Genomic DNA, 17,233 nt, shown 5'->3' on the forward strand with positions numbered 1-17,233 from the left:
TCAGTGGCAGCACAGAGCTACTTAACAGTAAATCCCTAGGCAAGAGAGAGAAACTGAATATCAGAGTAAACTTGGCATCGGAATCAGATGCCTAGCCATCAGCAAAAAATTACAAGCCACATGAAGAAAAAGAAAGACATGACTCAGGCAAGGGAACAAATAAAAGTTCTAGATGAGACACAGGACTTGAAACAGTTAGGTTCATATGAATCTCTTAAATGAAATCATGGAATTGAAGGACAGCATGGCTAAAGAAATAAAAGACATTAAGAAGACACTGAGGGAAGTGGACTTGGCCCAATGGATAGGGCGTCGGCTTCCCACATGGGAGGTCCGCGGTTCAAACCCCGGGCCTCCCTGACCTGTGTGGAGCTGGCCCATGTGCAGTGCTAACGCATGCAAGGAGTGCCATGCCATGCAGGGGTGTCCCCCGTGTAGGGGAGCCCCACGCGTAGGGAGTGCACCCCGTAAGGGGAGCTGCCCAGTGCAGGGGAGAGTGCAGCCTGCCCAAGAATGGCGTCACACACACAGAGAGCTGACGCAGCAAGATGACACAACAGGAAACACAGATTCCCGGTGCCGCTGATAAGGATGGAAGTGGTCACAGAGGAACGCAAAGCAAATGGACACAGAGAGCAGACAAATGGGGGGGGATAAAATAAATCTTTGAAAAAATAAAAAAAGAAGACACTGAGTAAGCACAGAAAAAATCTGAAATCTCAGATAGAAAAGTAATAGCTTATGGGAATGAAAGGTACAAAAATGAGATTAAAAATACAATAGAAGCAGATTTGAATACATGGAATAAAGAATAAGTGATGTAGAGGGAAAACAACTGAAATTGAAGAGAAAGAAGAATAGAGAGAGAAATCAGTAGAAAAAATTGATAGGGGTTCAGGGAGTTGAATAACATGAAGAGCACCAACATACAAGTTATGGGAGTTCCAGAAGGAGACGAGAAAGGAAAAGGGGTAGAAGGAGCATTTTAGGAAATAATGGCCAAAAAAGCCCCAACTCTAATGAAAGACATGCTACACATGTCCAGGAAGCATAATGTACTCCAATTAGAATAAATCTAAATAGATCTACCCCAAGATACATAATATTCAGATTGCCAAATGCCAAAGATAAGAGAAAATTCTGAAAGCAGCAAGGGAAAAGCAAAATGTTACATACAAGGGATGTGCAATGAGACTTGGAGTGGATTTCTCTTCAGAAAAATGGAGGAAAAGGCAGTGGTATGAAAGAGGAAAACTGCCAGCCAAGAATTCTGGGAAACTGTCCTTCAAATAAGATGGTGAGCTTAAAATATTCACAGATAAAACAGAAACTAAGAGAGTCTGTAAACAAGAATCCAGCTTTGCAGAAAACACTAAAGGGAGTTCTGTAGGCAGGAAAAAAAAGACAAGAGAGAGACTCAGAGATGAGTATAGCAGTGAAGACTATCAGAAAGTATAACCAAAAAGGTAAAATGCTGGATAAAAACAAGGTATGATATGGGAAAGCCAAAGGATAAAATGGTTCAAAGTAATGCCTTAACAGTAATAAAATTGAAGGTTAATGGATTAAACGACTCAATCAAAATACACAGACTGACAGAATGAATAAGAAAACATGAGCCATCCATATGCCGTCTGCAGGAGACTCACTTTAGACATAAGAATGCAAACAGACTGAAAGTAAAGATTGGAAAAAGATATTTCATGCAAAGAGTAACCAAAAGAGAGCAGGCATTGCTATACTGGTTTCAAATGAAACAGACTTTAAATGCAAAAAACTGATAAAGAGATGCAGGTGGCCATTATGTGTTAATAAAAGGGACAATCTACCAAGAAGGAGTAACAGTCATAATTATCTATGTACATAACCAGATGCCCCAAAATACAAGAGGCAAACTCTGGAAAAACTGAAAGGAGAAATACACATCTCTATCAATAATAGTTGAAGATTTCAACACACCATTCACATAACAGAACAACTAGACAGAAGATCAACAAGGAAAGAGACACCTTGAACAATATGATAAATGAGCTGGACCTGACAGACACGTACAGAACACTGCACCCCAAATCAGCAGGTAATACATTCTTCTCAAATGCTTATGATCTTTCTCCAGGATAGACACATTTTGGGCAACAACACAGCTCTCAATAAATTTAAGAAGACGGAAATTATAAAAACCTTCTTTGATCATAAAGGAATGAAGCTAGAAATCAAAAACAGGCAAGAAAGGGGGCAATTTGCAAATTATGGAGGCTAAACATACACTCTTAATCAATGGTTCAAAAAAGAAATTGCAAGAGAAAATTAGTAGATATCTCAAAACGAATGAAAACAAGAACATATCAAAATTTATGAGATACAGCTGAAGCAGTGCTGAGAGGGAAATTTATAGCCTGAAATGCCTATATTAAAAAAGAAAGAGCTAAAATCAAAGATCTAACTGAAAAACTGGAGAAATTAGAAAAAGAACAGCAAACCAATCCCAAAGCAAGCAGAAAAAAAGAAACAACAGAAATAAAATTAAGAACAAAAAAGAAAGAAAATCAACAAAACCAAAAGCTGGTTGTTTGAGAAGATCAATAAAATTGACAAACCCTTAGCAAGACTAACAAAGGAAAAAAGAGAAAAGATGCAAATAAATAAAATCAGGAATGAAAGGGGAGATATTATGACTGATCCCACAGAAATAAAAAGGATCATAAGAGGATATTATGACAAACTGTATACCAACAAATTAGACAACCTAGATGAAATGGACGAATTCCTAGAAATGCACAAGAAACCTACATTGGCTCTACAAGAAATACAAGAACTTAACAGACTAATCACACTTAAAGAGATTGAACCAGTCATCAAAAATCTCCCAACAAAGAAAATTCCAGGACCACATGGCTTCACAGGTGAATTCTACCAAGCATTTCAAGAAGAATCAACACCAATCCTGTTTAAACTTTTCCAAAAAATTGAAGAGGGTAAATGACCCAACACATTTTATGAAGGCAACATCACTCAAATACCAAAGCCAGATAAAGACACTACAAGAAAAGAAAATTACAGACCAATCTTTCTAATGAAAAGAGATATAAAAATTCTCAACAAAATACTTGCAAATAGAATCCAACAGCATAGCAAATGACTTATACACCATGGCCAAATGGGATTTGTTCCTGCTATTCATGAGTTCAACATAAGAAAATCAATTTACATAATATACCACATTAACAAGTTGAAGGAAAAAAACACATAATCATCTCAATTGATGCAGAAAAGGCATTTTACAAAATCCAGTGTCCTTTCTTGATAAAAATGCCTTCAAAAGATAGGTATAGGTGGCGGACTTGGCCCAGTGGTTAGGGCGTCCATCTACCACACGGGAGGTCCATGGTTCAAACCCTGGGCCTCCTTGACCCGTGTGGAGCTGGCCCAGGTGCAGCACTGATGCGCGCAAGGAGTGCCGTGCCACGCAGGGGTGTCCCCCGCGTAGGGGAGCCCCATGCCCAAGGAGTGCACCCCATAAGGAGAGCTGCCCAGTGTGAAAGAAAGTGCAGCCTGCCCAGGAATGGCACCACACACACGGAGAGTTGACACAGCAAGATGACACAACAAAAAGAGACACAGATTCCTGTGCTGCTGACGAGAACAGAAGCAGACAAAAACGACGCACCAAACAGACATAGACAACAGACAACCAGGATGGGGGTGGGGAGGGGAAATAAATAAATAAATCTTAAAAAAAAAAAATAAAACATAGGTATAGAAGGAAAGTTCCTCAACATAATAAAGGGCATAAAAATAAAAAAAAAATAAAGGGCATATATGAAAATCCCACAGCCAACATTGTACTCAATGGGGAAAAGTTGAAAACTTTTCCTCTAAGATCAGGAACAAGACAAGGATGCCCACAATATTATGCTAGACGTTCTAGCTAGAGGAATTAGGCAAGAAAAGGAAATAAAAGGCATCCAAATTGGAAAATAGGAAGTAAAAAACTCTATTTGCAGTTGACATGATGCTATATTTAGAAAACCCTGAAATATGTACAACAAAGCTACTTGAGCTAACAAAGGAGTTTAGCAAAGTGGTAAAAAATAGACACACAAAAATCAGCAGTGTTAGGAACAAGCTGAGGAGGAAATCAAGAAAAAAATTCCCTTTACAATAGCAACAAAAAGACTCAAATATCTAGGAATTAATCTAACCAGGAATGTAAAGGATCTATGTTCAGAAAACTTTAAGTATCTTCTAAAAGAAATCAAAGAGGACCTAAACAAATGGAAGACATTCCATGTTCATGGAAACATCATGAAGATGCCAATTCTGCCTAAATGGATTTATAGAGTCAATGTGATACCAATCAAAATTCCAAAAGGGGTGCCAAATAGCCAAAAATATCCTAAAAAAGAAGAGCAAAGTTGGAGGACTCATGCTCCCTGACTTTGAAGTGTATAATAAAGCTACAGTGGTCAAAACAGCATGGTACTGGTATAAAGACAGACACATTAATCAGTGGAATCAAATTGAGAGTTCGGAAATACGTTCTCTATGTTCAACTGATTTTTGATAAGCCTATCAAGTCCACTTTTCTGAGACAGAACAGTCTCTTCAATAAATGGTGCTGGGAGAACTGGATATCCATACGCAAAAGAATGAAGGAGGACCCCTATTCTCATGCTCTATAAAAGAATCAACTCAAAATTGATCAAAGGCCTAAACATAAAAAGCCAGGACCATAACATTCCTATAAAATAACATTGGGAAACACCTACAAGCTTGTAGTGGGTGGGAGTCTCTTAAACCTTATACCCAAAGCACAAGCAACAAAAGAAAAAATAGATAAATGGGACCTCCTCAAAATTAAACACTTCTGTACCTCAAAGGACTTTGTGAAAAGGGTAAAAAGGCAGCCTGCTCAATGGGAGAAAATATTTGGAAATCACACATCCAACAAGGGTCTAATATCCATGATACATAAGAAGATCCTACAACTCAACAATAAAAAGACAAATGACCCAAATGAAAAATGGGCAAAAGACCTAAACAGACATTTTTCTAAAGAAGAAATAAAAATGGTGAAAAAAACACATGAAAAAAATGCTCAGCATCACTGGCTATTAAGGAAATGAAAATCAAAGCTACAGGGAGTTATCATTTCATACCTACTAGAATGGCCTCTATTAACAAACCAGAAAACTACAAGTGTTGGAGAGGATTTGGAGAGAAGGGAACGATTATTCACTGCTGGCGAATGTAGAATGTAGAATGATACAGCCTAGAGGGACCTTGCAAGAGCAGGAACTAGGAAATCTATAGTGCAAAGGTTAAGAACATGGGTTCTAGAGATAGATCATATGAGTATGAATGTCGACTGCATATCTTTCCAGTTCTGGGTAATTACCTAATGCTTTTATGCCTCTTTGTAATGGGGAAAATAACTATCTACATAATAGGTTTGCTGGATTATTTTTATTGTATTACTTTATTAATACTGCTTATTTCAAGAAAATCCACAGAGGGAAAAATAAAACTCTCTAAAGGACCTACCTTGCCAGGTCTTCTCTGAAGAGGTCCCACCGTCCAAGACCTGTAGGATAAATAGGCCAAACAGCAGGTCCCCCTTCCCAAAATGTCCAAGCAGGATACATGATATCATGATACTCTGATGTCTTCAACAGAAACAAAAAGGTCATTCTAAATTAGTCTCGCAACAAAGAGAGAAGAATAAAACCGCATTTATGCCACCGGATCTGGACAAATGTCTTATTCTATGTCACCCTGCCAAAGATATATTTTCCCTAGACCCTGGACATTAAAGACAAAAGTGACCATGAGTAAAAATTCTTGGGCTTACTGAATCCCAGAATTTGAAATCACATCAAAGGTAAACATTTCCAGAGTCCCAAGTCTCACCTAGAGGACACACACTGCTAGGGTTTTTGGTTTAAGGAAATAATACATCCAATTCTGAATGATCCCAAATCTCTCTCATCCTATAAACTCCTTGAAGTTTATACTGTCTTAATCAGTTCTTATAGATTTCCTAGACAGGCCCTGCAAGTGCAAGAACTAAGAAATACAGTGCAAAGGTTAAGAACATGGGTTCTAAAGATAGATCATAAGAGTTTGAATGTTGACTGCATCTCTTTTCAGCTCTGGGTAATTACCTAATGCTTTTATGCCTCTTTGTAATGGGGAAAATAATATCTACAGAATAAGCTTACTGGAATATTAAATGAATCAATACATGCGAAACACCTAGAACTACTAAGTTCCAATATCTGACACAAAATAAGTACTAAGTCAGTGCTGAGTTCACACTGGTTGGTCAATAAATTCTTGGCTATTCATAGGATCAGAAGTGCCAATGGGCAGAATGGAGGGAGGTTATACCACAACTTTAAGAAAGTTTGAAACCATTTGTTCCCTTCTTAGACTTACCTCTGTTAAAACTATGTCCACTAATAAACCTCTAACTCTATTGTTTTTGCCTTTGAAATTATACACACAATATGCTGTTTGCCTTCTCTCAAATACTTAAAGAATGGTCTGTGCTTCATCACACATCTCATACATTATCAGTTGCTCAAGAAAAGGTGCACAATTAACTATAAAATTCCTCCCTTGAAAACTAGGAATCACTAATTTAAAAAAAGAGAGAGTAAAGATAAGGAAAAAGCATACTGATGATTATACTTAATAATGAACAGAAATAACAGATAAATAGCAAACAAAAGTATCCTTACTGACTTACATGGGGGCCTCTATCTGTTCTTCAGGAAGATTTTCATGAAAAATAATGGAACCAAGCACTTTTGAGAAATAAGACTAAACCATGGGAAATGCAACACACATGTGGCCTCAGCCCACTTGCAACACAGGAAATAAACACGTCTAGAGAGAAAGTAAACTGTGTTGATAAAGAATAATGGGGATAAACGGTCCCTCTGCTTTGGAAAACCAGATCAGAGATGGCATTCCTTTTCCCAAAGTTCTTGGGTTTTTTGAAACCCACTTTGTCCCCACAGAATCCCTCCTTTCTCTCTCTCCTCCCCATCAAGTTTTCACACCTAATCTCTAGGGAACCTTGGCTCATTCTTGTTAATGCATCATTTGTGTGAATCTGAGCACTGATGAGATATTAAACTTGTCAAGTTCTCCAGGCCCACAGGTCTGTCCTAGCTCTTCCTATCCCTTACTAACCAGACTTAGGGAACATTCCCTCATTTATCCCTCTCAGATATCCCAGGCTTATCCCCCTTAATGCCCTGCTTGGAAACAAACTGTGTAGTGCTGATGTGGGCTATGGGTGGGAGGCTCTTTGTCTCTTCAGAGATAACCTTAACCTAAGCTGTCTATCCTGACTTGTGGGTGTGAGATGGTGAGAGGCTGCAGCCCTGCCCTTGGTAACCATGGCAATGACTCCAGTCCCAGGAAAGTTTATCAATGCAAACTCTATAAACTTTAAATATTCAGGGAAAATGCAAACCTAATGTGCTAAAAGCTTATCTAGAATATATAAAGTCCATGCTAAAAGCTTACCTAGGATGTGGAAGATATATATGCTAATTCAAACCTATTGAGCACTGAAACAAAAGATTTAGCCCTTCCTCTGTATAAAAAAAACTCAAAATTCTTGTTCGGGGCTCGGGTTTGCAACAGAAAGCTCCCGAGTCTGGCCAGCCGTGAATAAACCATTTTTCCTTCTCAAAATCATTCCTGAGTCCTAGCCTTCCTATATGCAAATAAACGAACCTCTCTCAAATTCTACAACAGTGCTATCTGATACCTTTGGGTTCACTGCTACCTAAGCTGGTTCCTAGAATAAAGTGATGGGAGGACAGATGATGACCAGCCGGCTGACATTCATTGTAGGAACTCAATATTTTTTTAATGAAGGTGTTCCCTAATTCTAAGCCTATAAGCTTTCTTGGACTCCTCTCTTCCATACTCTGTAGGATCTCTGAGGCCTACTTCCAGCGTGTGTAGGTTCCTCAGGCCTCTCACTCTCCACTCTCCATCCCTAACCCTGTAGACATTTTAGCGATCTTAGTCACATTCCTTCTGGGTCCTCAACCCCATCTCCTCAATTTATTGCTCAACCACTGTGACACTAACAGGGGAACCCTGGACCTCTTGCCTCATCCTCACCATAGCTCCATCAGACTCTGTCATAGGATAATGATCTCCAGCTCATACAATAAAGGATCATCCCCCATATTCCCACGAAGGTTCTTCCTGTACTTACCTTACTGAAGGAGAAGACTGGAATGGCAGGTTCCATCCATTTAGGAACCTGAGGATAATCTCGTACATTGATCACCATCTCCATGTCTGGGAGGCGCCCAATAACCTCCAAAATAAAGTGTTCAACACCACTACACCTGTCAACCAGGAATACCACAAATTCACTATAGCAGTGCCTGCTCTATGACAAGGCAGGATCCCACCCACTCTTTTAAAGTAAGACCAGCCAATGTTCAGGTAATGCACCTATTGCAAAGTTTCCCGAAAGCAATGTATAGTATAATAAAGACCTGGCTGGTTTTTGACCCTCATTCCTGGGAGCTAACTTCTACATCCTTGCAATATCCCATGTTAGATGCAGCTTTTGTTCTTCCTGGCGAGCCCCAGACCACAGCTGATAGTTCATGACAATGAGATGACTCAGGGTGGGGCCAGCCTCACTGCAGTCTTAGAGTAGGGAGCTGGCCAGCCATGTGATTAGAGGGCTGGGGCTCTGATCCAGTCACAAAGCCCAACCTGGAGCAGGGCTGGAGACTGAGTTCAACCACATGGGTACTGATTCAATCAATCATACTGACCTAATGTGAAACCTCATAAACACTCTGGATCATTGACATTTGGGAGAGCTTCCGTAATTGATAATATTCATTGATGTGCCAGGAAGGTGGCACGCTGGGGACTCTAGGTGGAGAGGACATGGAAGTTTGCATTTTGATACCCTCCTAGACCTTGCCCTCTGTGTTTTTCTTTTGGTGGCTTCTGATTTGCATCCTTTTTTATCATAAAACTATAATCATAAGTATAGTGTTTTCCTGAGTTCTATGAGTCATTCTAGCGAATTATTAAACCTGAGGTGGTGGTGGGATCCCCCAAATTTTAAGTCAGTTGTTCAGAAGGCATGGCCCTGGGACCCCAGCAAACTTACGGCAGAGTTTGAGTGATAGCAGTCTTGTGGAAGATTGCTCTTAACCTATAAGGCTGACGTAACTTCAGGTAGTTGGAGTCAGAATTGTACTGCAGTTGGCTATTAGAGTTACCACACAGTGCTTCTGAAGGAACTAATCCTCTCTTTTATATTGTACAACTTGTCTTTTCTGGCTAAGCTGCTCCATCTTGTAATATTTAGTTAACTTTTCTAACTAAATCATCATAGGTTTGAAGGAATGTTATTGCTACTCCTACCACTTCTCTGTTCATTCCCAGTTTTTTCTTTATTTCTCTTTAATGGAATATTTTACCCAGCAAGCAAATACAAACTCTAATAAGAACTGGAAAACCTAATCTTCTAATTGTGTCCCTTGGGCTTTGTTTCTCACAAAGACACAATTTTTATTGTGGGTAGTGGATATAGCTCAGTGGTTGAGCACCTGCTTCCCATGTACAAGGTCCTGAGTTCAAGCCCCGGTACTGCCTTAAAAAAAAAAAAGAATACAATGAGGAGGCTGTAACACGGCTTTCTAACTATACTCCCCAGGAAACCTCAGAAGATTTCTTAAAAAAAGAGAGAGGATACGCTGAAAGTTTAGCTTAGTTTCTTTCTGCCCCATCCTTCCTTTGAAGCCCTGGGCAGCACTATACTGGGGGCAGCATTCCAAGGCATGACCAAAATTTTTCAGTAGAATGGGAGTGACCAATTTAAAATCTTGTTTCATATATAAGGAGATAATTGAAAAAAATGTATAAATGGTTTATAAACAAAGGAAACGACTCTCAACTGTATTACTAACAAAGAAATGTCAATGAAGCCAGATGCCCATTTTTACCAATCAGGATGGCATGATAAAAAGATTAGATTATATATACTTTACCAGAATAGTAACTGTTAGGGAAGTGGATTTGGTTCAATTGATAGAGCATCCGCCTACCACATGGGAGGCCCAGGGTTCAAACCCAGGGTCTCCTGTGCCGTGTGATGAGTTGGCCCATGTGCACTGCTGATGTGCGCAAGGAGTGCTCTGCCACACAGGGGTGTCCCCCACATAGGGGAGCCCCATGTACAAGGAGTGCGCCCCATAAAGAGAGCCACCCAGTGTGAAATAAGTGTGCCCAGAAGTGGCGCCGCACACACGGAGAGCTGACACAGCAAGATGATGCAACAAAAAGAGACACAGATTCCGGGTGCCATATGACGAGAATATAAGCGGACACAGAAAAACACAGAGCAAATGGACACAGAGAGCAGACAACTAGGGGTGGGCAGGCAACAGGAGAGAAATAAAATTTTTAAAAAATAGTAACTGTTAAACACTAAAGAGTGAACCCTAATGTATCATTATGAACTTTAGTTAATAATAAATTTATAACAACATTTCATCAATTGTAACAAAGGTACCACATTAATGCAAAATGTTAATAATAGGGAAAACTGTGGGGGGATAATATGAGAACTGTGTACTTTATGCATGATTTTTCTGGAAACATAACTACTATCATAAAAAAGTTTTTAAAATGTAAAAAAAAACGAAAACAAAGAAATAAGCTATCAAGCCATGAAAAGACATAAACAAACCTTAAATTGCTAAGTCAGAGAAGCCAGTTGGAAAAGTTACATACTGTACAATTCCAATTATATGACTTTCTGAGAAAGAAAAAACTATAGACAGTAAAAAGATCAGTGGCTGCCAAGGATTCAAGGGGAAGGGAAAGGGATGTATAGGTGGAGCACAGGTTATTTTTCAGGCAGTGAAACAATTCTGTATGATATTTTAATGGTGGATATGTGACATTATGCATTTGTCAAAACCCATAAAACTGTACAACATAGCAAGAGTGAACCCAAAAATAAACATGGACTTTAGTTAATAATAACGTATCAATACTGATTCATCAATTGCAACAAATGTACCATACCAAGACAAAATGTTAATAATAAGAGAAACTGTGAGTGGGCAGTGGAAAGAGGGGAGCACTATAAATGTACTTGCTGCTCAATTTTGCTGTAAACCTAAACTGCTCTAAAAAATAGTCTATTAAAAATTACTTTAAAGCTTGAAAAAATTATTGTTACATTTACATATGACAGCTAAAACATATCTATTTTCTTTCACATTTGGCTTTTTGCTTTTTAAGATTTATTATTTTATTTATTTATTTATTTCTCTCCCCTTTCTCACCCCCCTCCTGGTTGTCTGGTCTGTGTCTATTTGCTGTGTCTTCTTTTGCAGCACGGGAATCTGTCTCTTTCTGTTGCATCACCTTGTTGTGTCAGCTCTCCGTGTGTGAGCGGCACCATTCCTGGGCAGGCTGCACTTTCTTTCGCGCTGGGCACACTCCTTGTGCATGGGGCTCCCCTACACAGGGGACACCCCTGCGTGGCAGGGCACTCCTTGCGCTCATCAGCACTGCACACAGGCCAGCTCCACATGGATCAAGGAGGCCCGGGGTTTGAACCTTGGTAGGCGGACGCCCTAACCACTGACCCAGGTCTGCCGCCCACATATGGCTTTTAATATTTATATCCCTTCTCAAGCTGAAGCAGTCAGCGAAAGTAGACATAATCCCAAATCCCTCAAGATTGAGGAATGAACAAAAATAAGGGGGGGATGTAACTGCTAAGGTAGATTTCTTATTGTAGTTGTTGTCTTGTATTAACTGAGCAACATTGATATAAAAATAATTTTTTAAAATATATTTTTGGAAAATAGCACTCTCTGACACAAGCACGTGGATGACCAGGAGCAGGGCAGGGTGAGTGGTTCAGAGGGTGCAGCAGGAAGGGGTGGGAAGGAGGAATTACAAAGGCACAAGGGAAATTTTATCATTGTGTGTGTGTGTATATATATATGTCAAAATTTATTAAACTGTACACTTTAAATACGTGTAGTTTATTTTATGTCAATGATACCTCAATAAAACTGTTATTGAAAAATAACATGAGGGGGAGGGATTGTGGCTCAAGCAGTTGAGTGCCCAATTCCCACATGAAAGAAAGGTCTTGGGTTCAGATCCCAGTACCTCCTGAAAAAATGAAAACAATCAAGCAAAACAAACGAGAAAACCAACTCAGGGGGAAGGGCTGTGGCTCAATCAGATGAGCTCCCATCTACCATATGGGAGGCCCTTGGTTTGTGTCCTGGGGCCTCCTTGTGAAGGAAGGCTTACCCGCACACTGCGGAGGGCCACCCAGCCAGACGCTGGCAGAGAGCTGACTCAGCAAAGGTGATGCAACAAAAGAAGGGAGATAAGCAAGAACACAGAAGAGCTGGCAGCAAATGAACACAGAGAGCAGACAGCAAGCAAGTCACAAGGGGGGAGGGGAAAATAAATAAATACAGACACGAAGAATGTACAGTGAAATGGACACAGAGAGCAGAGAGCACACAAAAGTCACAAGGGGGCAGAGATAAAAAAATTAAAAATTAAAAAATCAATTCAGGGAAGCCAATGTGGCTCAGTGGTTGAGCACTGGCTTTCCATATGCAAGGTCTCAGGTTCAATTCCGGCCAGTACCTCAAAAAAATAATAGTAATAATAATAACAACATGATTTCTCCATCTTTGAAATAATTTGTAGTATTAATTCTAACACTGGTCCTCTGGTTTCTCAGCAGCAAATTCAGTTCATCCTTGAAATGCTGAGTTTATATGTATCTTCAAATTTATTCAAAATGTGAAGTTTTAAAATTTCATACATTTCTACAACTGGGTAAATTAAAAGCCTCTAGACCTAGAAAGACAAAATCTTTGAGATAATACATAACTATGTTCATTTCATTAAAGACAGTGCTTCTGAATATTTTGTTCTGTTCCTGTTTTGTCTGTCTCTGTTTTTTAAGTTGTATATATACCTGGGATAGGTAACTTCCAGTGCCATGAGTAATCGAAAACTTATTGTGCATGAAGTAAAGACCTGTACTCCCTTAAGAGCATTTGTAAAGCCTTGTGATTCTCATCAAAATGCTGTGAGGTCTGGAATAACCAGATACATGTCTTTCAGAAACTCTGAAAGTAATTTATTTCATCTGTAAATTGTTCAGCTAACTTTGAACATTGGGTAACCTTTCAAAGTCCAAAAATGCCTATATTTGTATTTTATTTCTCACTGGAAATTAAGGAGAAGTACTTAGTCTCTTATCATTGTTCCAAATATTAAACAAACATCTGTCTAAAATACCTTAATAATTTTCCCAACTACCACCTTAGTTCCCCCTGATGCTCGATAACCAAAATGTCACAGTGATTACCTCGGGGTAGTGAGATATTAAGTGATCTTTATTTTCTTTTTTTATTGTTTTTAAATAATTTTTACAGTGAATATATATTCATTTGTAACAAAGCTATTATTAAAAACAAGCGAATAATATAAATCCTGATTTCCAAATGGACTGCATAATTTTTGCAATACTGCTCATTTATTTTAATGACAGAATAGGGATTGTTTAGCAGAGTAAGAGGGTCTTAAGTAAGGGAATAACATGCATTATGGATTTTGTACATTCTAATTTTATAATATTTGAGTTAGGAAAAAAAAAGGAGTCCTAAAAGGGAAGTTTATCATTTATTGTACATAATGCTGTCTAAGCCTAAATTGTAGGCTTGGTCTGTAATCCTCCCAGCTTCCACTCGGCCTCCTGCCCACTGATATATTACCTCAACCCTCACACCTGAACTTCTGACTAGGGCTGCCTGTGTAATCTGCAGCCTCAGTTATTCCTCTAGACTCTGCCACCATTCGTTAAATACTCGGTATCTAAATCAAAACCTGGCCCAAGACAGACATTAATTATGTGAGCTCTCCTTTCCCTCAGTCCAGCTCACTCCTGCTACCTCTTATCAGCCCATGCCTTACAGCTACTGTGTCCTGGGAAGGATGAGACAAGCAAGGCCAGTACAACTAGAGTGATGTACCCAAGCCATACAAAGAGAGCTTGCAGGGTAGGATCTTGCTAAAGATGAGACCAAGGGAAGGATCTGAAGACCATTTTCCTCCTATGGCACAAGGAATTCTCTCCATTAGACAAATACTCAAAAAGCTCCTAAGATCTAATCTGGAAATAGCAAACAAGGCAATTATATAGGAAAAAGGAGGAAAGAAGTTAGCAAAAAAAATGCCCAGGCATAAAGAAGAACTTGTCACTGTTGTGCAGTCCCTCAAAAATGTGAGGAGGGATTTATGGTCAGTGCTCTCAATGGCAGCATGGCTATGAGAACAGAATCAATCAAGTCCATATACAATAAGGTCAGAAGACATATATACCTGTTACTCTTACCTTGAGGGGAACATGCAGTCATTTTCCCGGTACAATCTGTTCTTAATGATCTGGTAGTGAGTCCCTAGCTTCCTTCTGACCACCTCCGCCATCATCTCCTTGGAGATGCCACCTCGGAAAGGAGTAAGATCCTGCTCTATGACACTGGGGAAAAATGGAAATCAAGGGAAGCAGGCTGAGAGTGAAACCACTTCTTATAATTCCTATCTGTGAATTAAGATTTAGTATTAGAACACACTAGGCTCAGGAGAAGAGAGGGCAGGAATGAGCAACTTTTTCCCTAAAGCACATAGGTAACCTGAACAATCCACAACAATAAAGCTACAAAGAGTGAAAAGGCAAGTCAGTTTCTCTTCCCCCCGCCCCCCCCCCGGCAGTTGGGTTGCCCCTCCCTTGCCTGACCCACATTGCTCCTTCACTACATGCCACATCCCTGCAATCCCAGTCACTGCAGCCCCCACTGACATCCCCTTCCCTGAATCCAGTGGGCAAGGTTTATTCCACTAACTCCTTTGTTCTGGTCCCTCTAGCCTGCACCCACCACCATGTAGTCAACCAGCCTGACAGCAGCAATCATAATTTACACTCTTTTGGCATGCCTTTTAAAGCACAGGAAATTTTTGATAAGCATTAGTCCAATTTGTTGAGGAGTCACAGACTGACTTAATGAGGGACTAAAGGTCCCTGTTATTTAGCTGATCAGGAATATGAGGCTCCAGAAGGTAAGTGGTTTGCCACAGGGTTGATTAGTGGGAGAGCTGAGACTAGAACTGAAGTCTGCTAGCTGCTTGCAAAGACATCTTTCTACCATACCATGCTCCCTAAGTTGCAAACTTCAAAATTAACCAACATGAAACTTATGATTTTATTCATTTACAAATATATTTATTCATTCAACAATATTTATTTGAGTACTTACTAATGGCCAGCACTGGGGCCATAACAGCGAACAAGACATAGACTGTGACCTTAGGAAGCTTTCAGTCCAGTGGGGAAAACAGACAAGTATATACGTTATTAACAGGAAGTTAATAACCTCAGGGCCTCCCCGCTCCCGGGGCATTTTTACTCTCTAGAATTGGAAAACCACCTGAAACCTCAGGGCCTCCCCTCTCCCGGGGCATTTTTACTCTCCAGAATTGGAAAACCACCTCAGGCACATCTTATGCTCTCAAAACACGACTGGTTCTCTGACCACTTGCAACCGGGGTTTCTCCCGGATTTTAGGATACTTCCTCCTGACAAGAATTAAACTCTCAAAGAAGCATCAAAGAAAAAAACTCACCCCTGGTAGCAGTTGCAGTTTTGACTTGAACATGGTTCATAATCGTCCAAAGACCTATTAATTTGATCAATAAATACTTTCCATTTTGAACCTTCAAAAAGGGAAGTAAATGAGAGTTAAAATACCCAGGAGTATTCCTGTTCGCAACACACAGAACCCAAAAGGCCAAAACTTTCAGGCACTCCCTTCCCACACCACTGGTTAAAAAGAAACGCCAAGCCAAGTAGGATTCTGTTCATAACTCTCCTCCTCAACCCAGGCGCTCAGGTACCCAAGAAAATGGAAAATTCCCAAGTTAAACCTGGCATTCAGAAGACCACGGATAAGCTGTAGTTTTACGGTAATTTCCCCTTCTAATAATCAAACGGAGCCCCATAAGGAGGATTAAATAAAATAGAAGCCCTTTCTTCACCTCTCCGGCGATAGCCTAACCCCCGCCCCCACACACACACACGAAATTACCCCCCAGGATATTTGGGAGAGACGCAGAGCAGCCCAGCACCAGCAATATCCCCAGAGGGCGAACAGCGGAATTTTCTCTCCTGTCCGCCACCACTTCGAATTCTGGAGACTGTATTATTCTCCAGGGTCCTGGGCAGGAAAAGCAGCGCCAGACACCTTCACGACCCGTTCCGATTAGCCCCGGGGCCCTCCGCCCAGCTCTGCGCTGCCGCGGCCACAGCACTGGCCAGAACGTGGGCGCAGGGGGCGGGAGGCAGCCCGGGTCCCGGGCTGGACCCCCAGCCAGAGCCGCAAGCTCGACCTGCCCGGAGCCCACCTGACTCCTTCTGACGGCCTTGCGCGGTGGGCAGGAGCAGCAACAGCAGCCACAGGCAGAAGGGTGAGCGCGGGCCTGACTCCATGGCCAGGGGCCCCACTGCGGATCCCCCTTTTCAGCGCCGGCGAAGCGCAACCCCGCACAAAGATGGTCCTGGGCGCCGCACCACGTGGGCGGCTGCCCGCCCCGCACAAAGATGGCGGCGGCGCGCGCGCCCTTGCGTGCTCGGGCTGGAATTTCCCGGGAAGTGCGGCGCCTGGAAGCCGGAACTCGCAGGCCTTTGTAGCTGTGCTTGTTATGTTGAAAGCCAAGATGATTGGGTAGCTTCTTCAAGTCGAAGTGTAGCGTGAAGGGTTCCAAATGCATCCCTGTCTCCCTCCTCTCCCTTCCTCCCTCCCTTCCTGCCCTCCCTCATTCCCCTTCCCTCTCTTTTCCCTCTCTCCCTCTCCTTGGTGGGGTGAGAGAAAAATCTGAGCCCAGGAGTGAAGGAATAAATGGACCAGCTCGTTATCCTCCCTTCTTGGCATCCCGCGGGAAAATACGTCTAACAATGGTAATTCTTTACATTTTGTAACATAGGAAATATCTTTTTCTCTACAGCCAGAAAACTGAAGCTCAGAGAGAATACATGACTTGAGTTTCGCAGTTAGTGACAGATACAGGCAAGGACTGGGATAGGACCTAGGCGAGAGGGTTCTATCCACAACATAAAACTTCT

The 17,233-nt window shown here is 41.0% G+C and overlaps 2 protein-coding genes across 14 annotated transcripts in view; one reads left to right on the forward strand and one right to left on the reverse strand.

The window, feature by feature from the left end:
• Positions 1–16,713, reverse strand: part of POGLUT1 (protein O-glucosyltransferase 1) — a 38,258-nt gene extending 21,545 nt beyond the window's left edge. Inside the window, exons 1-5 of one of the 2 annotated variants that reach the window (XM_023585293.2) lie at positions 16,516–16,713; positions 15,738–15,828; positions 14,453–14,596; positions 8,246–8,381; positions 5,545–5,666 (exon numbers count right to left, since the gene is read on the reverse strand). In XM_023585293.2, coding sequence (XP_023441061.2) covers positions 5,545–5,666; positions 8,246–8,381; positions 14,453–14,596; positions 15,738–15,828; positions 16,516–16,600 — 578 coding nt within the window. In that variant the 5' untranslated portion in view covers positions 16,601–16,713. The remainder of the gene's footprint in view (positions 1–5,544; positions 5,667–8,245; positions 8,382–14,452; positions 14,597–15,737; positions 15,829–16,515) is intronic. The other variant, XM_023585292.3, reaches the window with a different exon arrangement.
• Positions 16,695–17,233, forward strand: part of TMEM39A (transmembrane protein 39A) — a 37,426-nt gene continuing 36,887 nt past the window's right edge. For 8 of the 12 annotated variants that reach the window (XR_011648671.1, XR_011648670.1, XR_011648673.1 and 5 more), the window contains exon 1: positions 16,695–17,068. The gene's annotated coding sequence lies outside the window, so the exon portion shown is untranslated. The remainder of the gene's footprint in view (positions 17,069–17,233) is intronic. The other 4 variants (XM_058295779.2, XM_004480783.5, XM_058295781.2 and 1 more) reach the window with 3 other exon arrangements.

The sequence above is a fragment of the Dasypus novemcinctus genome, chromosome 4 (genome assembly GCF_030445035.2).
Source record: "Dasypus novemcinctus isolate mDasNov1 chromosome 4, mDasNov1.1.hap2, whole genome shotgun sequence".
Taxonomy (NCBI): Eukaryota; Metazoa; Chordata; class Mammalia; order Cingulata; family Dasypodidae; genus Dasypus; species Dasypus novemcinctus.